The 27,163-nt window shown below is 46.4% G+C and overlaps 1 protein-coding gene and 1 long non-coding RNA gene across 6 annotated transcripts in view; one reads left to right on the top strand and one right to left on the bottom strand.

Annotated features, from left to right (window-relative positions):
* Positions 1-20,872, bottom strand: part of GAD1 (glutamate decarboxylase 1) — a 64,528-nt gene extending 43,656 nt beyond the window's left edge. Inside the window, exons 1-4 of one of the 3 annotated variants that reach the window (XM_081934757.1) lie at positions 20,773-20,872; positions 18,748-18,892; positions 14,736-14,798; positions 1,995-2,153 (exon numbers count right to left, since the gene is read on the bottom strand). In XM_081934757.1, the coding sequence (XP_081790883.1) occupies positions 1,995-2,153; positions 14,736-14,798; positions 18,748-18,817 (292 nt within the window). In that variant the 5' untranslated portion in view covers positions 18,818-18,892; positions 20,773-20,872. Of the gene's footprint in view, positions 1-1,994; positions 2,154-14,735; positions 14,799-18,747; positions 18,893-19,132; positions 19,217-20,610; positions 20,733-20,772 lie in introns of those variants that run through there. The other 2 variants (XM_081934755.1, XM_081934756.1) reach the window with 2 other exon arrangements.
* Positions 5,785-11,985, top strand: LOC309382841. Of its 3 annotated transcripts, none has more exons than XR_014173714.1 (3): positions 5,785-6,202; positions 9,019-9,178; positions 10,024-11,985. It is a non-coding gene; the product is annotated as an uncharacterized lncRNA (long non-coding RNA). The 3 variants fall into 3 exon arrangements; XR_014173715.1 differs by having other exon boundaries at positions 5,785-6,394; XR_014173716.1 differs by lacking the exon at positions 5,785-6,202 and adding an exon at positions 6,921-7,014.
* Positions 20,873-27,163: the final 6,291 nt, after the last annotated feature.

Here is a 27,163-nt window from a genome sequence, read left to right as displayed (position 1 = left end):
AGCTCTGCAAAAAAAAAAAAAACACAACGGAATTTAAAAGACCCTCCACCATTGGTTTGAATAGGAGAGGACTGGAGTATCAAAATACCCCAGACTGACTGACTCAGGGACCAAGCAACCGGATGATTTCCAGCTATTTTGGACTCCAGCTCCAGGCAAGATGGGGAACAATAGACAACGTAGGAGCTAAATACCTGTGCTCATTAAAAATGAGATTTGGGTCAGGAGAAGCTCCTTGACTGAGGATAAAGCAAGTGGGGTATTGAGCACTTCAGTGCAGGCTGGAGGGAAGTCTGCCAGAAGAACGGCTGGCTCAAAACTCAGGATCAGCTCTCCAGTCCAGCACAAGACATCCTGACCTGGGAAGCTCATAAATCAAGCGGGGGAGTGATAAATAACTTGTTTGCTTATTGAATCCAACTAGCAGCTGCATGTAAACTGAGAAGCAGGGAGAGGGAAGGAAGGGGCCCATCCCAAAAGCCTAGCGTATTTCTCCCATGTTAAGTGATCGAGCCTAAAAGTAAACACGGTGAAAGAGTTTGCTCACCAAACACACATACACGCACACAAATGGAATGGAATGGAATAGAATAGAATAGTAGAGTTGGAAGGAACCTTGGAAGTCTTCTAGTCCAACCCCCTGCATATATAAATGAGAGAACCCATAAAACAGGACATTTCCCCCCACTCACAACAGTGGATAGCTAGCAGTCCATGAAGATGAAGTGCGCCACTGAGAGAACAGGGACCACAGAATGGGTGGGGTCCCAAGTTCCCTGTGGGCAGAGCTGGGCTTGTGAAAGGAATTTGGGGAATTTTGTTTTGTCTTGACTTTGCACCAGAGGCCGATGATTGTTTCCATCTGTTTTTGCCCATAAAAGGATGGGAAAGCTCTGTAATTTATTGTCAGCCATCACAGCTGGCCTGGCATCCTTGGATTCTCTACCTGCAAAAAGAGGCTCAGCGCTGCACATGGCCCTTTGGGACAAGTGGGCAGAAACCTTCCTTTCGCGCCTGGCATTGAAAGGTATACTGCTTCGGTAAAGGCAGGCTCCATCTAGCTGCCGCGGCTAATCTGTTAGGAGTCTTTGAATAACTCTCCAATTTGAACCCCCTTTATGGCATAAAGCAGTGATGGCTAACTTTTTTGCCCTCATGTGCCGAAATGGCGTGCCCGTGAGTGACACCACATGCTCGCATGCTCACACCCATAATGCAATGCACCCCCCCTGCACATGTGCATGCGCTCCCTTCACACATTCAAACCCCCTACTCTCTCCCCATGCATGCACGTCCTGTTTTGGGCCTAGCAGACCTCCCTGAAGCCTACTGGAACCCCCCAAAAAAGGACCTGTGGGGAGGGGTACCACACACCCCAGGCTGCCCCTGCACATTTGTGGCGTGACTCCCCCGCCCCCCCATGCACGCACATCTCCCGTATGCATGGCAGACACTCGAAAATCAGCAGGCCAGCCGGAGGTACAGGCACACGTCCGGTAGAGCTGAGCTGGGCAACGGCTCTCGTGCCCGCAGAGAGGACTCCGCGTGCCACCTGTGGCACGCATTCCATAGATTCTCCATCATGGGCATAAGGCAATCAGCTCTCCTTTGCTTGTCCCAAATAACTTTCTTTTGGTGCTTCTGAGCTGCAGGGGACACCCTCACCCGACTATCCCACTACAGATGACCCAAATTGCACTGACGTATGTTCGGGGTTTGCATAACAGGATAAGCATTTGGCTGGCTAGCTTGTAGGCGGCATGCCTGGGGACAACCCTGAGATGACCCCAGATGCCAGCAGCCGGAGAGGTACGTCCCAGGACAGGAAAGCCGCTTCCGGCTGCTCAGCCCTGGGCAAACCATTACCCCCCCTCCCCTCCCGCACCTTCCCTAGGCAGGGAAGCCTTGGCAGGTTGGGGCTTTGAAGAGCAAAGGAAGGGAAGCTCGGGATGGGGCATCAGGCGAGGGACAGCGCGAGCGGATCAGGACTTTACCCCGGGCGTAGAGGTTGGAGAAGTCGGTCTCCGTCTTCTGAAAGCGGCCTTCCTTCTCGCTGTTCTCGCAAGCCAGCAGGTTCCGGGTGCTCTGCCTTTCCTTGAGCGCGCTCACCAGCCGGCTCTTGTCTTCCAGGCTGTTGTTCCTCTGCAGGAAGCCTGCGGGGTTAGGACAAGGGGGAGAGGTCAGCAGAGACGCCTCGAGGGCGCTTCCCATGGTCGACCCGAGCCAGCAGCCGCTGCACCCCTGGAAAGGAGTCCCCCAGCCGTTCCCACCGGCCAGGAGCTATGCCCGGACGCCCCCCCTCTCGCTCTCGCTCTGCCCCCCCCGCAGCTGTCCGGGAGATGGATTTATAGGGGGAGGGAAGGCGCCCGCAGGGAGGAGATTTCGGACATCCCCCTGGCAGGAGAAAAGCAAGGGCGGGGAGGGGGGAGGAAAGAGCAGAGGAAACCCCCCCCCCCCGCCTTTTGGCTTGGGGCAATGGTGGATTAAGGCTCACTGGTGCCTTAAACACTGTCAAATCTGGGTGCCCCCCCCCTCCTTTGGACATACTGTACAAATCTTCATTGGTTTTCTTTTCCTTTCTCAACTTTCTGGTGCCCCCTGGGCCTGGTGCCCTAAGCACGTGCTTAGTCTGTCTTAATGGTTAATACACCACTGGCTTGGGGTCATCGTTGGTCAGAAAAGGGGGCATTCGGGACGAAGCGGGAGACTGAAATGGGGCGGGGGGGCTTCCGGGCAGTTTTGGGGGAAGGCGGTCATCAGAGCAAACGATTTGGGATAACAAGGAAGAGACCCTCCTCCCAGACCACCCGGGAGATTATGGAGGACGCAAAACCCAATAAATATACGCAAGATGGACAGATGAACAGATGAGCTTAGGCAATTAAAGAGAAGGAAGAATCGGAGTATTATAAGATATGGGGGATGTTTGTATCACTGGATAGAAAATGAACATAGACAAAAATAAACAGACAATTGATTAATTGGGGGGACGTAGAATTAGAGGGGAGGAGTTGGATTAAAAAGTCATTGAAATGTAAATGTAAAGGCAAGATAAAAAATAGATTAAAATGATGTAACTGTTAAATATGATGACACAAAGACTGTACCCACTGTAAGATTAATGATGTAAGAGTAAGTGGTGATGGGAAAAGAAATTCAAAAAATATATACGCAGGATGAGGGGGGGAGGGGGTTTCCTCCAGATGTGGTTGAACTACAATTCCAGAAGTCCACCCAGCCTGTCAAAAAGCGAAGGGCATTGGATCTGTAGTTGGGTCACGTCGGAAAGCCACCGGTGGCTCATCCCTCTTTCAAAGGAAGCTCAGACTGGCCCTCTGGCACACCTGGCGTCGTACGGATGCCAACCGTTCTGTGTTTTGAGTGACGTAATCCCAAACCTCAGTCTGCAGCCTCTCGGTCCCCAAATACACGAGACTGCTGCTATTTATAACCCCGTCCTATAAGAATGATTCATCACAATCACGGACACGTTCAACCGAACGGAATACAGGGCCCCAGGCTGAACACAGAGAAGCATGCCGAAAAGATACGCCAACTTTCTAAGTAAGGCAAATACTCCAAAAAAAAAAAAAGGTTGATCTAATTAAAATCGAAAGATTATTCTCTTTGCATACTTGTGTTCTATATCTGATCATCCACCAGACCGCGACGAAGCCCCAGGAGAAAAAGGGGGAGGGAGGCAAACAGTTCAAAGCTAGATGCACCTATACCCGAGAGCGTCTTTCCAATAACAGAGTTGGAAGGGACCTTGGAGGTCTTCTAGTCCAACCCCCTTCTCAGGCAGGAAACCCTACACCATTTCGGACAAGTGGCTGTCCAATCTCTTCTTGAAAACCTCCGGTGTTGGAGCACTCACAACTTCTGGAGGCAAGTCGTTCCACTGACTAATTGTTCTGTCATGAAATCTCCCCTTGGTTGTAGGTTGCTTCTAGCGCTGAAGATCAAATCATGGATGATAGATTTGTAGACCTGGAAGATACTCTAAAGGTCATCTAGTCCAACCCACGGCGATGTGCAGGAAAACCAGTGAAACCAGACATCAGAATTAGTTGCCCAGCCTCTTTTTAAAACCCCCAAATAGAAGGAGGTCCCACAATCTCCATATCTAGAACCTTTTGTCCTGCTGGACAGATCTTACAGTGAGTGTTTGTTTGTTTGTTTGTTTGGATTTATATGCCGCCCTTCTCCAAAAGGACTCAGGGCGGCGTACAACATTAAAAAACACACATCCCAAAAGTTTAAAAAATATTAAATCCATATCCAACAAAACAAACCAAATTTAAAAGACAAGGATCCCCCCCTTATCTAATGTCCTCGGAACTCGTCCTAGCTAAGAAGGTCGGAGAGAGGGACGAACCAAGTGGGGCAATCCGTTTATTTAGGGGCGGTGGCACTCGTCACTGTCACCGAAGTCTTTCGATCTTTGCATGCCAGCAAGAACGGAACTCTGGCACCCTTGGCCTCACCTCGACCTTTTCTCGCAAGGCTTTCCGTGGAGTTCGTTTCATTTCGAGAAAAACAGGTGCCCCATTACCACAACGGTGCAAGCTAAGCGTCCCCCCCCACCCCCTCCACCAACAGCCTTCTCCAATCGGGCTGCGTTCATTTTGTGAAGCCGGGAAGGACCAGGAAGATCGAAAGCAAAGCGGGGCCATCTAGTCAGCCTTTAGAGATTGGGGTTTCCCTACCCCTCAAGTTGAAGGGGATGCTGGGAGGCTCCCAAAGGTTAAACGGAAGACCGAGCTTAGGGTTTCCCTTTGGGTAAAGCGCTTCGCCGGCTTGCTGAGATGGCGCTTTCCTCACAGGAGGGCATCTATTAGCAGGGGGGAGACTCCCGGGATACGAAGGAAGGAAGAAAGGAAGGGAGGGACGGAGAAAGGGAGGAAGGAAAGAAGAAAGGCCCTTCGAATCGGTGTTAATTCTTCCTTTCCTCTTCCTTTCCTTTTTCTTTCTTTCTTTCTTTGTTTTTCCTTCAAATAAGTGTTGATCTATGCTTGCTTCCTTCCTTCCTTTCTTCCCCCTCCCTTTCTTCTCCTCCCTCTATCCCTCCCTCCGTCCCTTTCTTTCTTCCTCCCACCCTCCCTCATCTCCCTCTCCCTCCCTCCCTCCCTCCCTCCCTCCCTCCCTCCCTCCCTCTCTCTCTCTCTCTCTCTCTCCCTCCCTCCCTCCCCATCTCCCTTCTCTTTCTCTCTCGTCTAGTGACTGGCCCAAGGCAATTTAGATGGCATCACGCCTAAGTAGAAGTCTCTGCTTTTCTTGGAATAAATTCGACGCTCCTTCTCCAACCTATCCTCCCCGCCCCCCATGTGTTGAATCTTCAAAGCCAGCGGGGCCTTTGCCTAGATAGGGCCTGCAATTCCAACACAGCCGAGAAAGAAGCTTTGGAAGGTCGGGGGGTGGGGGGGGGGGGAGAAATTCGCTAAACACGAAGTCTCTCTTTACTTCTTAGGGAAAACTGTGGCAACAACCTGGAAGATAATTTAAAGCCTTTGAAATTGCGGGTGTTGCGGGAGGGAGTCTTTGAAATGCGAAATGAAGGCAGCTGTTGGAGAGGGAACTCTTTCTCATCTGGCCTGGAGGCGAAGAAATTGGCCGAAGTAATATAGGAGAAATCAATGGGGGGGGGGGGGGGAACGCAGCCCTCTTTCCTCGCGAGCTCACATAGCGCCCGTCTCCGACCCCCCTCCCCACGCAAGGGAGATAAAGGGGCGGAGGAAGGGAGGCGCCTCCACTCACTCTTTCCCTCACCGCGCAACTCGGAGAAGCGGAAGGAAGGAGAGGTGTGGTGGTCCTTAGGAGCGATCCAGTGGTGCTAAGCAAGGCTCCTGCTCTGAATCAGTTTTCTCCCCCGTGGTGATGCTACGAAGATTATGGTTTTTCTACCAGCTGGGGGAGCTGATGTAGGAGAAGAGCAGGCAGAGCTGAGGGGCGGAGTTAAGCCTGTCATCCGTTTTAGAGTCCTTGAGTTCCCACAAGAGCTTCAAGTCCAACTCCTTCTGAGTTCTGCTGGCCCTTATCGGGTAGCAATTTAGTGTTGAACTTTAGCTATCCAATTTCTTGCTTCTAGGCTTGACTGAGCCTTCTACACTGCTGCAATCTTTACCAATGGCTTCTGATTCTTTGCACTTGACAGCTGTGCTGGCAGGATGGTGGCCATTATCCAGTTTTCTTGAAAAATAAGGTAAAGGTAAAAGTTCCCCTCGCACATATGGGCTAGTCGTTCCCGACTCTAGGGGGCGGTGCTCATCTCCATTTCAAAGCAGAACAGCCAGCGCTGCCCAAAGACGTCTCCATGGTCATGTGGTGATCCAGGTTAATCTATCACTTCGAGCTCCGGAGTTTTGCTTATTCAAAACGCTGATTTTTCCCCAAGGTAATGAGGACCCAGAGTTCAGTTCTTGTCTCTTTGAGTGATTCTGTGCCACCATCCAAATAAGCAGCTTGTGAGCTGGGCCAGGTTGGGAGGGAGTGGCCAGGTTTTTCAATCACTGATTGTTCCAAAATCCTGCCGGTTACATTTCATGGTTATTGAGATCTGTGGCTTTTCAGTCTTTGGTGGGCAAATTTAAGACTAATCAGGCCAAATTCTTTCGGTTATGGGGTTCAGACTTTCCAGGCTATAATTTTATAAACTGGCTTTAGCGCCTGAGGGCAGGACAAGAAGCAATGGGTGGAAACTAATCAAGGAGAGAAGCAACTTAGAACTGAGGAGAAATTTCCTGACAGTTAGAACAATTAATCCGTAGAGCAATTTGCCTTCAGAAGTTCTGAATGCTCCAACACTGGAAGTTTTTAAAGAGGATGTTGGATATCCATTTGCCTGAAGTGGTGTAGGGTTTCCTGTCTTAGCAGGGGGTTGGACTAGAAGACTTCCAAGGTCCCTTCCAACTCTGTTATTCTATTCTATTCTATACTTCAATATGTGAAGTCAGCCAATAGTGGCTTACTTGTGGACAACTATTTAACCAAAGCCAGTGAGGTCTACTGGTTAAGGTCAGTGGTGAGATTCAAAAAAATTTTACTACTGGTTTTGTGGGTGTGGCTTGGTGGGTGTGGTGTGGTTTGTTTGGTGGGCATGGCAGGGGAAGGATACTGTAAAATCTCTATTCCCTCCCCACTCCAGGGGAAGGGTACTGCAAAATCCCCATTTCGTCCTATTCATTTGGGACTCGGGAGGCAGAGAATAGGTGGGGGCAGAGCCAATCAGAGGTGGTATTTACCGGTTCTCCGAACTGCTCAAAATTTCCACTACCGGTTCTCCAGAACTAGTCAGAACCTGCTGAATGCCACCTCTGGAAGGTGCTGAAATAGACCACCTTCTATGCTGTCTTGAACTTGTAGATAAAAGGTAGAATATCAATCTGATATCATAATATAACAAAATTGGAATTCGTGTAATGTGTGAAATCAGTTAATAGCTAGGCTCAAACTATAAGCTTAATCAAGCTTAAGATGGCTTATTTGGGGTTTGTGTGCTCTCTGAACTTAACCAGCCCTGATTTATTCCATAAAACTGGTTAGGAAACCTGGGTGAGTTAACATGGCCATTGAATAAGCAAACCAAACTGGACCTTCTCCATTCAAACCCTAAGCATTAATCACAAATTTTAGCTTCTTTATTATTATTTAGCTAAAAGATGTACAAATACAGATGTTCAACACATCATATGCGATTCAAATTTCACCAAATGCGGTGTATGCCATCTTAGAGATTATTATTTATTAGATGTTCCTTCATTAGATGTGAAGGAAAAGCTAAGCAGGTCTTCGCTTTGAAACAATATCTCCCCAAAGGATGTTAAAATAGGATATGAATTGAACAACAATTAAACTTTTAAAATGGTTTAAAACATCAATGTATGAGTCTTGCCATTGCCCACCTCTTACTCTCCAGATCCCACCAGCTTTAGCCGAGATAACCTTTAGTCATGGCTACTGGGATTAATGTCCAGGAAATAATACACAGTCTACTCCAGAGTTAAGCAGGTCCACACTGAAACCTAGAAAGCACATCACCTTCACTCTTGTTGCCTTCCACTCATCAGCAAACTAGCCCCTGATAGCCACAAAACTAACCTTGCCTTGGCTCAGAAGTTAAGAAAGGGAACCTGGTTATTACTTGGATGGGAGACCACTAGGAAAAGCCAGATCTGACAACAAGACATGGATATCAAAAACATCCCAGAAGATAGCAGGGGGCAACCACTTCAGCATTGTGTGCAAAAACAAAACAAAACCTTACATGGATCAGCTTGACTTGGAAGAGATTTTAATCTCCTTTTATTTCCTAGGAATGTTAGATATGCAAGGGATCAAAATAGGCTACTTAATTTGGGTTTTCTACCTTTCTTGGCCAGATTAATTGGCAACCATCACTGAACTATCTTGGTAATTATTTCCTTTCTAGAAACTAGATAAACACAGATTTTGAAAGAAAAGTGAATTAAAACAAATCTAGGGACTTTGCCTGCAGCCAATTAGGGCTGCCTTCTACTCCTTATTTAAAGGTGAACCTAGTTATTCTCATTCTAAAAACTGAGTCAGGCTTCTATGAAGATAATATATCAGGAAATCTTCCACTAATACATTAACCAAATGGTTGCATCTTCATGAGGTTAAAGTAATAAGTACAGATTAGGCAATTACTTTACAATAGATTGTCTATTCCTTTCCTGGAGGGTAATGAGGTTTGATTGGCTTTGCCTCTGCAAAGCATTTTTTTTTAAAAAAACGAGGAAAGCCAATTTTGTTCAAATCAGGTTTTAAAGGACTTGGGGCCAAAAAGGAAATAATATTCGCTAATGAGATGCATATTTATAAAATGGCAACTTCTCTCTATGTATAAATTGAGAAAGGGAGAAATTCTCTCTCTGTGGCTCATTTGTTTTAGTTTCAAATGCTGAACCTTATGAAATAAAAAAGGGGGAGAAAATTACCCACGATTGAAAAGGAAGTTTTCAATTTGAAATACAAGACAATGCCTCTTTTGGATTATAGGGTGGGATTGCTGAGAAGACTGGAACAAAACGCAGGAAAGGAAAAGGACTTCCTGGCTCCATTTGATGGCATAGAGATTCCTTTATTCAGACATACGTATTTTGGTGGCGTCTTTGAGACACTTATCTCAAAGTGCAAGCATTTGTAGCCTACATGAACAGTAAGTATTCTTAAAGCCAGTGGAATGAATTTCTGAGTCACCATATTTGGACAATGTTTTTATTAGGCCATGAGGTTTACAAAAGAATTGCAAGCATTTAAGTTTCCGAGAACTCATTGGGGGAGGGGGGGAGAGAAGAGGGGGCCGTAATAGCAAGGTTGCATCTGCATCAAAGTAAAATCTTAGATGGATTGCTGGGAGAATCTGAAAGTAAGTAATTTGGGTCTCTTGGAGGTTTTCACACAAAATGCTAAATCCAAAAGCCAGATTTTAAAATACAGTTTTTTCATCCATGAAGGTTACATCAGAACAAATAAACAGGACAGATTATGATTTAAATGACACACAAAAAATTGATAGGTATAGATAATGGCTGGGATCCCCAAACATGTTAAACCACACAAACTATTCAATCCTACTATCATTCAGTCTAGTATGTCATGCAAACCTAAAGTATAACGTATCTAGTTTTATGCTGTTTTCCTTATGAATAATTGGGAACATTCATTCTATGCCTTACTTTTCAGCTAGGATTTCCCCAAAGACCAATCACTCAGCAGCGGTAATGCCAAGACTCATCAGTTCTGAAAACCATATATTGCAAAACAGAATTTCTGAGCCGATGCAAAATATTTTCACCTCATTACTACTGTATAATCATAGATGGCAAATGCCAACGAGACAAGCTTAGAGCAAAAGCACTGATTTCTGACAGGTCTCTGACCGATTAAATTAGGTCCTCTTATTTGAGACATTAAGCCTCCGTTTTGAGAAACCTGATAAAAGAACTTCTTTCTATCAGGATCCCAAACAGATTTACTTGTTCAATTTCTTTTTCCAAACAGCTTGAATTTATGTTGGATGATCTCATCTTGATTTATTGCAGCAGACCTGAGGCCAATTGCATTCTAACGGTCAAGGTAAATGTTACAAAACCTCAGGGAACTACCAGAAACCTAAATTTCTTTATGGAATCTCATATAGAATTTTGGGATACTCTCTAAAGTTTCATTGGACAAAGCCTATGCTACCTAAGGGAGAGCATGGCCAATTAGGAAAGCCATGCAGATGATCTATACTTGATTACTTTCTAATCAAGTATAGATAATAAATTACAGGTCAGCTCTGATTTATCTCAAACAAAAAGAGATTTTCCTAGTCACTGCTGACACATTTGAACAGAAATCAAAATGGACATTCTTTTTTTTGTTTGTTGTTGGTGTTGTGGAAAAATGCCTAGTAGGGAAATTGGTTCTTTTCTCTCTCTAGGAAGAACAAAGACGGGTCAAAAAAACAAAACAAAAACGGAAGCATCCGAGCCCAATTAAAAAAGAATCTGAGTTGTGGATAAATACCGTTTACATCAAAAGAGGGACATTAAATCGTTGCGTTTCTTCATGCTGATAATTACCCAGTCTTTCCTGGTTTCTTATGGAGGTGATATTTAATCACTCAAGGGAAACTAACCAGTTAGTACACATTTAAATCTATTAATTTGGGTTATTTGCATTTTGAACACCCGCCCTTCCTTTTTTTTTTAAAGATTACCTCAAACAATCCCAAAGATGTTTGAATAACAGGTTTGTTTTTCGGGTCGAGCTTTTGATTAGTTTTTATTATTAAGTTTAATTATGATGTTTCGAGTGATTTAAACCTCCGCTGAACCACAAAGCTCATAGCCTTTGACAGCTATCATCCAGCTAAAATATTGCTCGGCCTCCTAGGGTTGATCTACTAGTCAGGAAACAATTTCCTTGCTCTGTATTTAGAAGGGAACCGCATAATCGCTCACTCTGCTTTCCTTGGGCATTTATTTAATGTATAAGTAAATTCAGCGTATCTATTTCCTCCATTAAAAATCCAGGTAGGCTCGATGTATTTAGAAAGTAAGCTTGTTCAAAAAAAAAAAAAGTAAATTGGATTATTCTCAGCAACGTCCAAGGCCAACCGAATGTGCTCGTACTTTGATAGAACCGTCTCAATTCTGTAAATCGCTGCTGAGAAAGGACCCCGCTGGAGTCAATCACAGCTCAGCGAACAGGTTTGAATCCAAAGTGACGGGCAGCCCTCAGGGGACCCGTATCTCGGTCCGAGATCCAGAAGGCTGAAATCCACCGAAACGGGGTGCGTTTGCACAGCTAGAATTCCCCTTGCCGTTTTCCCAGACGTTTCTCTGTCTCTCTCTCTCCTTTCCTGCTAAGAGGACAATAATCTGCCAAGCTTCTAGTTCTCAAGATGGACATTATTTGTGTACTGTATCATTCGGTGGGGGAAAAACAACAACTTAAAAACATAACCCGGAAGCTGAAAGAACAAGACTAATATTCTAGTTAGGTAAGTTCGTTAGAGTGCATCGAATCTTAGTTTTAAACCAGATGAAGATCACAGGCTGAAAAACGTCCATCAACCATTGCAGTAAATTGAGAAACAAACAAACTGCGCTAAGCGCTCGCTCCGGTTCCTGAACAGTCTACCACTTTATCTCTCCCTCCCTCTTCCAAAAGGAAAAAAAAAGAAAAGAAGAAAAGAAAAGATAACGGGGTTGGGTGTTTCTTGAACTACAAGTTTTGGATCCTCCATGCGGATTTTTGGTAGTAGTCTGCGTTTTGTCAGAATTGCCTTGAATTCAGTTCTAGGCGCCTTCGGAATTGGAGCGTGGGTTTTCGCAAGGCCGAAGACCGAGAGGGCAGCTCACGGACTTCAGGGTTGAATATCCTCGTGAAAGCAGCCCTGGCTCCTCGCTTGCCTTGAGGTGCCGTCCCCACCGACCTTCAAAAGCAGGTTCTCTGGCCCACCAATGGGCTGGAAAGGCGGCCCCCTTCAATTTTGACTTGAGGGTTTTGGAAGGAAGGCCACTAGGACTCAACCCAACTTTAAAGAAAACACCATCCATCTACGCATCTCAGCTGCTTGAGGTTTAGGCGGCCTTTAGGTGGGCCATTTGCAAGGTCCCTTTCCACAGCTCATTCTCTTCTGAACTGGTCGCCGTCGCCGTCGCCTTCTTCTCGAGTTTTCGAAATAGGTCGCAGGGCGAGCAACACATCTAATCCAACCACGGGTCACCGTGGGTCACCATGGATCTGGCAGAGGCCCAGGAGTGGGCGCCCTTGTTTAATCTTAAAAACACGAGTCTTTTTTTTTTTTGTCGTGTTGTTGTTAGTTGCGAAGTCGTGTCCGACCCCATGGACAACGTTCCTCCAGGCTTTCCTGTCCTCTACCATCCTCTGGAGTCCATTTAAATTCACGCTGGACTCCATCCAGCCACCTCATACTCTATCGCCCCCTTTTGTCGTGAGAACTGGCCATTTTCCGCCGGGGACGGGCGCCCAGCTTTCCCCTCGACAACAGGCCAATGGCGCCCGGCCTTGTGCCAGATCGCTCTCCCAGAAACCGCCACCTGCCTTTGGCTGGAGAGCCATCTATTCATCCTTCACAGCTCAGATGAGCTGGAGATCCGGCTGTTGAAGGCGGGTATCTAATCCGGATTGAAAGAAGCTTCTTGGTGCCGATGCCACCTGGACGGCGCTTGTATTCTTTCTATCCAGCCGACCCTCTTCCCAAGCAGGCAGGGCGCGCCGAAGTGGGATCCCAGCAGCTTCTTTGGCTCGGAGAAGGAACTGCTGGTTTAGAAACTCTTGTAGGTAGCAATCCGAATCAGCCGGATCAATGGAGTTTCCTTTATCTTCTTCTGCCGAGCTGGATTAAAATATGGGGAAATGTTGGGAGGGGGACGGACCCTCGAGCACTCTCTTGAAGGGCCTGGCAGGAAAACGGTCTAAAGTCTACAAAGGGCTGTTCGTGAAAGGGAAGGAGGCTGAAGGGCACCAAGGTTGCTTTTGACCGGCGGTTCCAGAGTCCAAATGAGCTCCGCTGGTTTCTTCTCCCTCCTTCGAACCCTCTGATCCAGATCTTGAGAGCTAGGCTCGTGTTTAGGAGCCTTAAAACCTCTTGGTTTTCCCAGAAACAAATAAGGCCTAACTCAGCAGGCGAATTTATGGAAGTATCCGAATGAGAACCGCTCCTAGTTAGGTTCCACAAAATGCAGTCAGGTTGAATTCCGAGAAGATACCGGGGAGGTTCCGAGAGGCTTTATAATTGACATTGTGAGATGAAGACAACGGGGGTGTCCCTCGCTGGCCTCCCCCTCCTTTGCGCTAGCAGGAAGGAGGAGGCCTTCGAGCGAAACCTAGGCCCAAGAGATGCCTTGGAGTCCTCTCCGGTTCCTCCAGCTGTAACCGATGCAATCTGATGGTATCCATCTATTCCGCTCCCTTTCTTGCCTTCTGGGCAGCCGGGACGCCAGTCCCTATCTCCGGGCGCAGCAGCCTGACGAATGGCTCTTTAATCAGGCCCTCGTTAATCTTCCTCCCGCAGGAGGTCTGTATTTCCCCCCGGCCGATAAGGTTGAAAACGGTTCAGCCAGAGAGCTGCGGCAGAATGCCCAACCACTGCCCTGGCCCTTCCAAGTCCCCGCCGCCTCTGCCACATTCCCCCTTCCCACTTCACGGATGGGCTATTCGGAAACTTCTTGGTGGGGACCGGACCTTGGGAGTTGCGATGGAAAACCAGCAACGGGAGCCGGGATTGTCTCTTCGAAAAATCCACCTCTATAAACCCAAAGCCCCAGGGCAGCTAACTGGCACACCTAAGGCGTGCACACACACCTTTCTGCCTGCAAACCAGTTTTCCACTTGTTTCTTCCGGTCGGTCTGTCTGTCTGTCTGTCTGTCTGTCTGTCTGTCTGTCTCTCTCTCTCTCTCTCTCTCTCTCTCTCTCTCTCTCCCTCCCTCCCTCCCTCCCTCCCTCCCTCCCTCCCTCCCTCCCTCCCTCCCTCCCTCTCTCTCTCTCTCTCTCTCTCTCTCACACACACACACACACACACACACACACACACACAGAGTCTCACGATTCCCATTTCTGCTCCGCATAAGCACCTCCCGCACCCCCGGCTTCCTGCCCACCGATCTCCCCCTCGCGACCTCGCGGTGCAATTTCTGTTCCTAACTCCCCCCGAACCGGGCTTTCTGGCTACTAGGAAAGCCCCTTTGCTTGCACCGCCGCGAGTCAATCGCCTTCGAATGGGAAAATCGTTCGGGAATGGGAAAATGGGTGCACATTTTTCGCTCACGTTGACCAGTAGGTGGCGCAAGAGTTTACAGCGCCCGATTCCGACCCAGGAAAAAAAGCAAATGGGATTCTCCTCCCATCCCAGCCCTCCCCCCCTTCTCTTCTAAAAGAAGAGCCTAGCTAGCGGCTGCCTTGTTAAACTTCTCCGTGGGAGGAGGGAGGAGGAGCCCCTCTTGGCAGCTTCATTCCGCCTCTGCCTCGTCTCAAGATAAAAGAAGGTAGCCTACTTTCCTTGCCAACCAACCGAGTTCCTTTCAGGTCTCCCGGAATTTTTTTTAAATGAAAGAATGAAAGCTGTGTGAGTGATTACAGACTCAAGATAATGCATAAGAGAGGAAGCGGCGGGTCTAGTTGTGAGTGTGTGTAGGTGTGGGTGAGAGGGAGTTGGGTGAGAAAAGTGTGCTCTTTTTTTTTGCCTCTTTTCACTTACCGCATATCTTGAGCCCGATTTTCTTCGTGCAACCATGAGCTACACCACACCAGGTGTCATAGGCTAAAGGGAATAGAAACAACGACAAAAATTACCTCCTACAGAAGCGGATGGATACCTCACGTGCTGAATTGCAATTCTTATCTGGCAAATTATGCAAATCGACACGTGAGATTTCACAAAAGCAGAATATTTAGAAAAAGGGCCATCTACTAGGTGTGGAAAAAAGTCCAACGATTCAAGGTTGTTGGGTTTTTTTTTTGATGGGGTGCCGATATAGTGGGCATCAGTGGCATACAAATCTAATTCCTCTTTATCCCCCCCCCCCCACCGCGAATTAAGACGATCTTAATCATCCATGTAAATGGAGCGCTAATAGCTTTTTATACGGTGTCCTGGGATTGAGGCTACGTAAGGCATCAGCTCTTGGCGTGACTTGCGTGGGAGAGCAGCTGTTTTCTTTTTCTCCGCTTTATTTCTTTGCTAACCACGCTTTAAGCTCAGCAATACTGGGAGCGGTAGCGGATGAGGCCGTGATGGGTGGCTTGATTGACGGACACGTGTGTGGACAAGCAGGAGCCTAGTGGCTTCAAGGCTCAGTGGCCAAAGAGGGTCCTATCAGGAAGAAACAGGCAGCTGGGAGAGATCCGATCTCCTAATAATTTACTGGCAGGCTTCCATGAAAGTGGCAGCTTAAAATAAACTAGCATGAAATGGGGGTCATGGAAGAGTTCAAGAATTAATTGGGTGAACAATAGTATTTGACTAGATGATCAGACTTGCATGACTAGGTTGCAGCCGACGAACCAGCCAGGGTGGCACATTAAAAGGCCTCTCACGTCCGCTTGCTCCCCCCTTTTCGAGACACCTTTCATCCGGCCTGCTCTCTTCACCCCCTCCCACCGGCCTTCTTCCTCTGCCCCACTCCAGGCAGCTGAAGCGCGCATTGCGCTGTCCATTCCCGGAGGTGCTGAAAGGAAGGGAGGAGCTGATGGCCTTCGTGCAGCCCACTTCCTTGTTCTTCTTCTTTTTTAATGGGAATCACGACTTTATTAGGAAGGTGGGCAGTACACAACAGCAAGGGTAGCTTAACCAGCAGGGGAAAAAAATAAAGATGTATTCTGCTAGGAATGGATGCCTCCTCCTGCTTTCAAGTTTCCAGTATCTCATCCAGTACCGGGATAAAAAGTGAAGGGAAAATGACAAGAGAATGACAAGCAAATGACCCAAAACTGGATTAAAAGAATATGCAAAGGACATACAACTGATATGAGTGGGGGGAAAGATTACGGATGCCTTGGAAACTTCGTTGGACCGAAAGACTGTCCAATAAATAAAAATATAAAAAGGCCAAGAGGTTAGTGATATGCTACTTTTACTAAATCCATGTGGCTTTCAGATGAGTATTTGGGATGTTGTCATATGGACCACAAACCAGGATCCTAAAAGGAAGCGAATGATGAGGTTAAAATGTACAGTATTATTTCATTACACCACTTAAGATTTGAAGAGAGATCCAGATAGAGCTTGCATGACATTGGGAAGTTTTCTTCAAATAAATTTAAGGCAAGAGCCATTTAAAACAATATTGCAAAGGCGTCATGGGAAATTTTTGAATATGTTTGACCTTTCCTAACTCAATCCGTAACCTATCCTAGTCTTGAAGAACTTCACACACTTTGAGAATGGTTACTAAATGACACTACTGGCTCATATTTCCATGTAAGTCTGAGAGGTTCCACAATTTCAAAACAGCATGTAAGAAAATAGGAACGGTTCGAACTACCACTTCTCCTTATTGCTTCTTGGGAATTGAACAGAAAGGGGCGGAGCTCTGAAGGGAAGGTCCTGGACTTTGGCTCCACCCACCCTCTGCCTTCAGTCCCCGTTTTTGCTTTCAATGCCCAGAAGCTTTCCTTGTTCTTTGGATCACCTATAGGGGCAGCACCGGATGGGCAAAGACAAAGAGCCGCCTGTTGCAGCCTTCTCCAACCTGGTGCCCGCCAGATGCACTGGACTCCAATATCAGGATTCCCAGGGCTGGGAATTGAACTTCATCTAGGAGACATCATCTTTGGGCGGACTGATCTAGACAGTTGACGGGCTTGCAGAAAAAGAGTGTATCTGGAAGAGGCAAGTCTTCTGAAAACTGCACAGAGGATAGAAAAATAGACAGGAAAAAGGAAAGGCGAAGGAAACAAGCCAGGCCGGAGAGAAAGGGAAACAGGGAGTGGGGGTGGGGGGAAACCCCCTACCCAAATCAGACGGTTGGGTGATATAGCAGAGATGACACTGAACCGCGATAGACAAACGAGGGTTGCTGACGAAGAGGGCTGGGGAGGGGTGAAGGGGCTGTCAGGGACCAAAGGCAACGGTGTGTGTGTATGTGCCTCAATAAAAGAGGAGACTGGAGTAGCCAAGAAGGACACCGGGAGGGCGAAACGGGGGCGGGGAGGGGAGCCAAAAGGGAAGCGCGGGCAAAAGAATGGCAGGAGATGAGAATGGCTCTGACAGGACTGGAAAACAGCCTCGCTCCCCGCCCGAGGCAGCCAGAGAGGCGAGGTGGGGGCGCGTCAAAGAGAGGAGGGCAATAAAATATCCCCTGCTCCCTCCCACCCTCCCACGGAAACCCTCCACGCGCCTTCCCCGCCGGACTTCGAAGGCAGCCGAAGAAGCGCCCGCCAGCCGTCGGGAAACAATAGAGGGAATGGCTGGGGGAGCGCGGGCACCAATTGCGCGCCCGGCACAATTGTCAGCGCTGGGGGCGCCTAGCAGGAGGCGCATTCCTTTGAAAGGCGGGAAGACGGCGGGCAGTTTTGCCGAGGGGAACGAACACACACACACAACACACACCCCTCTTCCCTTTGTCAAGCCAAGGAAGCGAGCCAAGCAAGGCGCAATATGAACAAGCATCCCCAACCCGGCGTGCCGTTTGCTCATTTTAGGAGTTGGGCAGCTTTACAGCGGGGGGGGGGGGGGGGGGAGAAACGGCAGAAAGGTCCACCGTAAAGGAACGATTTTTGTTTGGTTGCCACACACACACACCCTCCTCCTCTTCACCCCGCCCCATTCTCCCCTTGCAATTGCCGCTGATATTCACAGCGACGTCTGGGCGTTCATGCTTCATAACCCCGAGAGCCCTTCTAGGGCAAACGCCATTCCCTGCTTGGCGGGGTTCGCCAGGCTTCGTTTCCTTCCCATTCGAGCACCCTCCCCGCCCCCCTCTTTGTCTCCGGAGATCATGTCAATTCCAGCCTGATTCCAGCTCGGTTTTTTCTATAGGAGCTAGGTGGCTGTCTGAACGCGCTATAGTCAATCATTGAGTAGCTCCTTCCTTTTTTTTTTTTCCTTCCTTCCTTCCTTCCTTCCTTCCTTCCTTCCTTCCTTCCTTCCTTCCTCCCTCCCTCCCTCCCTCCCTCCCTCCCTTTCTTTTCCTTTCTTCCTCTTTCCCTCCCTCCCTCCCTTCCCGCCACCTGCAGCATCACTCGCTTGTCACTGGCACCTGCCAATCTCCCCTCCAATTCGGGGCAGCGAGCAATTCTGCCCTGACCTGCCTTTCCGAGGGGCCCCAGGAACGGCTGCCGAAGCGGAAGAAAACGGGGAAGGACGCTTTGAGACCCGAGGCGTCCACAAAGGGCCACGAGCGTTTGCAGAACCTCCTGCCCTTTCCTCTAGCATCAAGTCAATGGCGGGGGGTGTGGGTGGGAGATGGCGGCGACACCAGATATTCCACCTTCCCCTCGCCTTTCGTTAGGAATAGCATCAGGTCTCTTTGTTTTCAAGCAGAAAGAAAACTACGCACTACCCACCCACCCCAATCCCCACAAGCTCATTTTCGGCATCCTCTCGGTTTTAGCGGAGGGGGGGGGGGTCGAAGAAGGCTTCCATGTTGGTCTTTTTGGGGGGGAGTGGGGAGCGGGGTTCGTGCTTCTCTGCTGTCTTTCTGGAAGTCCTTGCTTTCAAGGAAGGCGCATGCAGGGCCGAGGTTTGCAAACGAAAACCCGAGACCTACTTGTGGGTCGTAAATTAGTTGGGTTGGGATCCTGAGCGGTGTTGGAGGAGGAGGGATCCGAGGTAGCCATGAGGTCCAGAGGCACAACCCTTGGGTCCCAGGAGTCTTCCTTTGGTCTTCCTCCGACTCCCCCAAAAAGGTCGGGCTGCAATGAAAGAGAAAAGCGAGTTTAGAAACCTGTCCCTCGGAAGAGCTTGGGGTCGTTGTCTCCCTCTGTTCCCCCTTTCTTCGGGGCGATCCAGAAAACGAGTCTGCAGCCAACAATAAGCTATTAAACTCCTCGGGAAGTAGCGGTGGTCGGCGGAAGGGTGGGGACGGTGCGCCTGTGCGGGTGGGTAATGTGTGCAGAGAGAAGCCTGCACAAAAGGAAGGTGTGGATACACACCACGAACAAGAAGAGGAGTCCCGATTCCCACCGAAGCCCCGCAACGGCAGCGCCGATCCTGCTCTCAGACAAAGCGATTTGGAGGGAAAAATGGCTGGAGGTGACGACGCCTAAGTCGGATTTTAGAAGAGGCAGCGCCGGCTGCTCAGCAGGGCGAGAGGGAAGCTGTCTGGACGGGGCTCAGGAACTGAGAAAGCCATTCCTTTGGCTCCTGGCCGGGATGGGAAATAAACTGGCGTGTCGCCGGCGGTAGAGAGAAGGATAGATTCAGCTGACCGGAACGTCTAGGGCAGCTCTATTAAAGGCCGATGAGGAGGCTAATTATGATTCACGCCAAATGGGAAAGCAACTTCCAATAAGCATGCTCAGAACACACACACACACACACACACAGAGAGAGAGAGAGAGAGAGAGAGAGAGAGAGAGAGAGAGAGAGAGAGAGAGAGAGAGAGAGAGAGAGAGAGAGAGAGAGAGAGAGAGAGACCTGCACTCTTAGGTTACGCGATTTTTGCGGCATAGATACCTCCTTTCTTCCAATTTTATTTCCGTTTCAGATGAAATACTATAGAAAGCATTGCCGTTTGCTTAGTTGTGTGTGTGGGGGTGGGGGTTGAACCCCCAATGCGGATAAAAGAAGCCCGTAAGCCTAACACATTCGGCCGGCACAGCAATTAGCAGGTCGCGAAATACCCACCCACCCCCAAAGCATTGGGAAGGCAAAAAAGGTGCGCCACGGAGCGGGGAAATAACTACTTGCCCTTCGGGATCGATCAATGCCCTCCAAATGGACAAAATTCGGCTTTTGTAATTTCATAAATACAATCCAAGCGTTGGGTTGGAGCTGCTCGGCCTTTCTGTGGAATTTTTCATGCCGTCTCCGGGTTCCAAGATTTCTGGATCTGGACAAACGGATCAACCCATTTGTCTCCTTTTTCCCCGCCTAAGGACGCCGCCACCGCTGGGGCGTCTCAGAGTTGTTTCGCCACGTTGATTAAACACAACACAACACACACACATACACACACACACAAGCTGGCAGCAAATGTACGAAAGATTTTTCTTCTTCTTCTCCCGATGGAAACAACCCCAATCAGGGTTGCCTTTTTAACCACAAAAGTTTTCGTTCAAGCGTTCATTCGTGCCAAATATAGAGACGGGTTGGCTGGGATTTTGGTTCTAAGTTCGCCTACCGAATCGAAAACCCGTGCAACCCCACGACCTCAATTCTTGAACTCCGGGAGCCGACAAGGACGGATGCCCCCAGCCGAGTTTGGGAGGTGAAGTAACAGGTTATGATCAAACGCCATCCACTCCCAAATATTTCCCAAATATTCAGCGGAGGACGTAGAAACAGCGTTACGGAGAGAGAAGAACGGTCTCAAATTCCTGCCGAAACGAGAAAATCGAGGCGGGTGGAGGTGGCAATAAAAGAAATACAAGAAATACAAGGATAAAAGAAACACATCGCAAATACTTACCAACGGGAGACAGAGAACGCGAGAACCAACTCCCAGAGTCCAAAACGCATCGGATCGAAAAAAATCCGAGATTTTAAGAAGGCTTGGCCCTTATAAACTCCCCCACCCCCCAGAAACGACGGCGGAATATCAATGGCGCTCTGGAATTTAATTCGAACTGACCTCCCCTCCCGGGCTGCCAAGTCCCCTGCCTGGGCTTTGCTTTTTAAAAGCGAGAAGCTTCGACTGAGATGTGTTGCAACGCTGACATAAGTCACCCCGCTTCTTCCATCCCAGCCGAGGGGGAGGAAGGCGTGAGGGTGTTAAGGCGGGGGGGGGGGGGGGCGGTGGATGGTTGAATCACGCGCGTTATCAAGCTAATGTGATTGACTTGCAGGTGTTCTGGCTTCCGAAAGGAGGACCGTAGGGCAGTGCACGTGACGGCTGTTTTGAACCCATTCGGAGCCCTATCACGACTGGGGTGAGGGGTGGGGGTGGTTCAGCTTGCAAATAACCCAGCGCTCTTCTACCACGCATTTTTAGGAAACGGTCCTTCCTTATTATTCAGACAGAAATCTTGAATTCTTAGGAATCCAAGCAAGATTACAATTTTTTTGGCAATATAAGCGTTTGTAGAAGGAGCGTTGTCATGTTCAGCTTTTATTATAAAGTCCCGTTCTTCAAAAGACCCCCTACGATCCTCCTTTTAGGGTTTCCCTTGTCTTTCTCGGGTAAAAATATCACGAGTTGCTATTTATACGATGAAATAATCGTTTTAAGGAGAATCGCGTTTCTTTTTCTTGCAGACGCGCCTGGGTTCGGCGAAGTCGGAAAACCGAATTGCCACGTCGCCACTAGGTGGCGCCAACGAATAAAAAATGAGACGTTCCCCGGAGTCTGCTGACAAAAATAGGACACTTAATCGTTTGGATTCGGTTTTAACCACGCGCATTAAATTTGCATTTCTTAACTGCTCCTTTTTTTTTCTTCCTTTGCCAAGGGGATGGGAAAAGATCATACTGAATTTAAGAAATGTTCTTCCGTGTTGCCAATTTATGTTTTTTTTTTATTAGCTTGGAGCCTGGTAATATCAGATTAATATAAATGCTTCTCCGAGGGGGAACGGAGAGCATTGTGACACCTAAATCAGGGGAGGAGGAAAAGAGTAGTTGCATTAGGAAAGGCTGAAAGGAAGAACCAGGCAGCGCCCGTGAAGTCTCAAGTTTGTCCTTTATTGAAGGACTTCCGTAAAATAACTTAAACCCCCCCCCCAACCCCGTCAGAGAGTAATAGGCAGCAAATAGCTGACTACCCACCGAAACGACCATTTTGCTCTGTTTAAGAAGGGATCAGCCACGTCCTGTTCCATCCCAAACAGGTACTATTTTTAAAAAGTGTTTAAAATGTTTGCCACGATGAGACCATGATTCACTGTTTGGGAAAGATAAATAAATAAAAGAGTTTCAGAGCAACTTCAGGTCCCTGCTTGAACGATAAGAAAACAATACTACACCCCACGGTGTGACGCTCAGGGACAGATTTCGCATTAAGCTTCGCAGTTAACCATCCGATCTCTTAACTCCCCCGCCCCGGTAAAATCGTGTTTTTTAAAAATGAACTTGACTTGCACAGTGTGTGTGTGTTTGTGTGTGTGTATTTGCCTCGAGTACTTCTGCAAGAAAAAGATAAATAACCCTGATCACTTAAGGGTAGTTCAGGGCTGCTTCTGTGCGAAGACCCTGCTCAAAGGCTGCAATGAGAGGCGGTGGGCGGTACAAGGGGGACAATTCTATTGTGTAGCAATCGATTTCAGCACCATGGAGAGCAGCAACGGACAGGAAGATAATTAGGGTGATTAAAAAGGCTGTTCTCGCTATAGCGAAAAGCAACGTCAGAAATGGGATTCCGCAGCTAAGAAGGAAGGGGGCTGGACTGTGTAATTATTTCCAGACCTGCTGCTTATTAATTCGAGCCCCTTTCTCTCCAGATACTCATTGCTCAGAGATGAACATGTACTTAGGCTAAGTATTGTCAGAATAAGAGTTGAGGGAATGGCATAAGTGGCCCTCACCATTAGTAAATAGAATCAAGATAGGATAAAACGAACAGACCATAGTTATGAAAATATCGCTGTTATTATCAGAAGGAAAAATAATTAGATAGACTTACTGATGTTGGGGGGGGACCCTGGGAATTAGATCTACAGCAAGGTGAATAAATTTTAGCCTAGGCAAGGATCTTCTCTAGAACTCTAAGATCTGTCCAATGGAGAAGAATGTTTGATCACATATTCAGTCCAGAAATGTATGTTTTGTGTAGAGATATGAACCAATTTTAATAAATTCCATGATTTTCTCCAAGTGTACTGAATTTCAGCAGTCTAATTTAGAAATTTTTGTGTAGAAATATTGAAAGTCACATAGAGATGTATTAATTGATTCAGATCTGTTGTCTTTCTGCTTCTGGCCTACAATAGTATGTAATAGGAGATATCACAGAACCTAAATTTATTGAATTTCCTCCGACTATAAGCTACAATTTGCCTGTAGCTTTAGTTTTATTTTATCAGTGGGAACAATGAAGCAATCAAAGCACTTCAACTTGTGAAAACAATAACATGAATAAATATTACTTTATCCTCAACACCTGCAGGCTCAGTTGGAAGACTTAACAAAGAGCAACCAACTGTTTATGATTTTTCAGAATGATCAACATTTTTGATTGCAGAAGTTTATAAAAGCTAAACTGGAAGTACAGCCTAAATATATTCAACATGGGCTTCCCCTAACAGGAGATCATTAAGAAAACAAGGCTCCCAGAACTGCCATTACTGGTCCCCCTTCAAAGCAAAGGGCTTTTAAAATTAAAATAATTATTAACAAACACCTACAGAAAAGACAGACACGATTCCTTTTATTATGGATTTTTTTTTTTTTAAATCAAAACTAGGGAACTTTCTCAAGGTGGCACTGTATCTTAATTTCAAATTCCGAATTTCCCATTGAGTTAAAAGTTGATTTTAATTACTATTTCTGAAACTTACTACATAAAAAGGTCAATTTGAAACTATTAATTTATTAAATAAGCTGCTATCTACCTGACGATCATAATGGCTTTTTTATTATTTAAGGTGAATTTGTCAGCATGAAAAGAATACTGATGCTCAGCATCAAGTCCCTGACTTGTGAATTACTTGAATATTTCATAAAATGTAAAATTTGAAAATTTTCTCTAGTAATATAGCATGTAATGCTCAGAGAGATGGGGTGGCCTAGAGGTGAAGATGTTCGTGTCACACTCCGGAGATTGAGAGTTCAATCCTAGTTAGTGATATTTCTATATCAGGGCGGAAAGATAATTTATCTGCTGTGAACTCTGCACAGGCATCAGGAAGGGTATCCAGCCAGTAAACACTTAAGTTCATTCAATCCCCAATAAAAGGAATTATAGGGTCGTAAAAAGAAAAAAAATAGCATGTGATGTCCATTCAATTACCATTTTTTTTGCATACAATAAAAACAAAAGGCACAAGCTGAATTTGTAGAACCAGTTTGTTCTATTAATTTAAGCCTTCTGGCTAGTTGCACAAAAATAATGGCAATGCCCTTTATTAGTATATTGGGACCAGCGGTAGTCTGAATTCCCGTTTTGATAGCTCCTAGTGGGAATGAAGATAGAAACTATTTCAAGCATACTATTATGATGAATTTATATTCATCAATCATAATACTCAACATTCTTTATCAAGACTTTAATCTAAGTGAAGCATGGGGTGGATAAAGTCCTACTGTATATAACCTTAAGCACCGTGCTTTACATTTTCTCATTATGAAGGAATATTACTTCAACACTAATTTAAAGAAACCCTTCGTTTCCTTCTGTTCCTTCCGGGGAGATTGCATTTAGACTGTTTCATTTGTTCAATTCAACTTTAGCTGATTCACTTCACCCTTGCTATTTCTTGTCAACCACTGATATAGATTTCTCATAGCATCATATATGTTAAGGCATCTGGGTTTCTGAACATCTGTGATGCAAAACCTAAGCACCCACCTCCATAAAATATATACCACTTTTTTTCTTCTGTTTTCTTCTTGTGAAAAAAAAAATCCTTTCCTTGTCTTGCTCTGTAGCTGTGCATCACTACCTTCTCTTTTCCCAATCTAATCCCCTCCTGCATTTCCTTATCTTTTTCTAAGACGAATCAACTGCTTTGTTTACTCCTCCACTTGCCCAATAATTTTTATTTTCTCTTAATCAGCTGTGCAGTTTTCTTCTTCTTCTAATTCTGTGATAATACTTCTTCATCCAGCTTTACTGCTTATACCACTTATGCTACTCCGTTATAAATTTTATATATATATATATAATTTTATTTTTCATCCAAACCTTATTTTGCCCTGATGCTGAGCACCGTTATGTTTATTAGCTTACTTTGACTTTTTTGGCTTCTTCTTATAATACATATTCAAGTGATCTATTCAAGTTTATCTCAAGTGATTTGTTGTTGTTGTTATATGGTTTGTGCTTCCAGCTTAAGTGGTCTGATCGTTTTTGAGGTGGCTCTACTGTAATTATCATCAAAGGTTATGGGTTTTTGCTTTTACTATATCAATTTTATCTGTTCATTCAAGTGATTTACATGTATACGGATCAGTAAAAATGTTCAACAAATCCCGAATGTAGTTTACTGTGGGGACACAGTAAAATAGCAGAAATGTTAGCCAATATTGGTTTAAATTCAGATTTCATAAAGACTCAGGCATGATCACATGGGCAGATGACCAGTAATGGATGAAAGATAGGAGATGAGAGGTCCTGGGTGCTCTCGGAGCTTGGTTGTTTTCTTACCCAACCTTGGTAACACATCACCAGAGCTAGTTAAGAGTGGGGTTTGCTTTCCGTTGATATCCTAGTGGTTTGCCCTGTCAATATTGCTAAGGATGGTTCATTAGTTGGGCTGTTTACCATTGGGCTTGTTTGGCAGTTCCTTGTATTGTTTATTCTTGATTGTTGGTCTGATGTTAATCTTGGGAGTTAATCTACGTTCATCTGGGCCTTGATTTTTTTATTTCCTTTTATGGCACGTTGATTCTTTCTTTTGCATAGTAAATAGGTACTGTTTATGTCTCTATGTCTATTGATGGCTAATTTGTCAGAGTACCAGGTTTCTAGAAATTCCCTGGCGGTTTTGGACTTGGCTTGGTCTAGAATAGTCAGTTTCCCAGTTGAAACTAGGGTTAAGTCTGTCCATACATTGTGAAATTAAAGAGTTTTCATCGTGCTAGTTGGTGTTCATGGATGCGTTCTGCCAGGCTTCTGCCTGTTGTCCTTTGTAGCGGCTGTTGCAGACATTACACTGTATATTGTAGATGAGTTGATTTTCCTTCTGGGGCTGCCTGGTCTTTTGGTTTGCTTAGTCTGGATTTCTATACCGTGTTCTGTGTTTATGTTCCTAGCATTGTTTTTGTAGCACTGATCTCCTATCTTAACTATTTCCTAGCTCTCTCAATCTTGTTTTCTGCCAGATCTTCAGCTTTGATAGTCAAACTGAGTCCACTGCACTTGAAAACCCTTCTCACCTCTTGTTGTTAGTTGCGAAGTTGTGTCTGACTCATCGCGACCCCATGGACAACGTTCCTCCAGGCCTTCCTATCCTCTACCATCCTCTGGAGTCCATTTAAGCTCACGCCTACTGCTTCAGTGACTCCAGCCAGCCATCTCATTCTTTGTCGTCCCCTTCTTTTTTTGCCCTCCATCTTTCCCAGCATTTGGTTCTTTTCCAGTGAGTCCTTCCTTCTCATTAGGTGCCCAAAGTATTTGAGTTTCATCTTCAGGATCTGGCAAACGGGACTTTCCATTTGCTCTAGCACTCAACAGTCCTCTCTTTCTGGAGCTGGTTTGTGAACCTGTGCCCAGGATGTTGGATATAATGGGCTTGTTTTGGTTGCTTCTTTTATGGATTCTGATCAGGGTCTCTGACCCCCCCCCCCCGAAAATATTTGCTCCTTGGTAGGTCTTGCAACTCAACAGATTGCTTTTCTTTCTGTCTTTTGCCTTTGTTGTGGCAATTTCCCACGACCTATTTGCTGTTTTCTTGACTTAACTCCTTCTTCCTTCTACCCACCCACATGCTTGATTTGTTGTCCATTTTATGATGCACTCTCTACTTAAAAGGGTGGACCTCTTTAATCCTCTTTCCAAGGCCGCAACAGAACTTTGGATTCCGGAGGAAAAGGAGACTTGCCTGATAAACCTGATCTTTGAATTCATTCTCCCATGCAATCATTCCAGAAAATAGTGCTAGGTGACTGTTACTTTGCTCCTTAAGAAATCCCACCCAGATGCAAGATAACTCTCCTGTATAAGGTCTATGTGACATTTTGAGGAACAATTGTGCACCTGCTTTGACCCAGTTTTCCATCAGCAAAATGATGGTAGTCAAGTATGCTTCTCCTGTTCTGTGAGTTTGGGGCTGGATATCTGGGTTGCAAAAGATTGGATGCAGGAGAAAAAACTAAATCAATATTGAGTTGTTGCTGATTCCGAAAGTTCAGGATTCAGAAGGTATGAG

The sequence above is a fragment of the Natrix helvetica genome (assembly GCF_964273705.1).
Source record: "Natrix helvetica genome assembly, chromosome: 1".
Classification (NCBI taxonomy): Eukaryota; Metazoa; Chordata; class Lepidosauria; order Squamata; family Natricidae; genus Natrix; species Natrix helvetica.
This window is presented reverse-complemented; position numbering and strand designations above follow the sequence as displayed.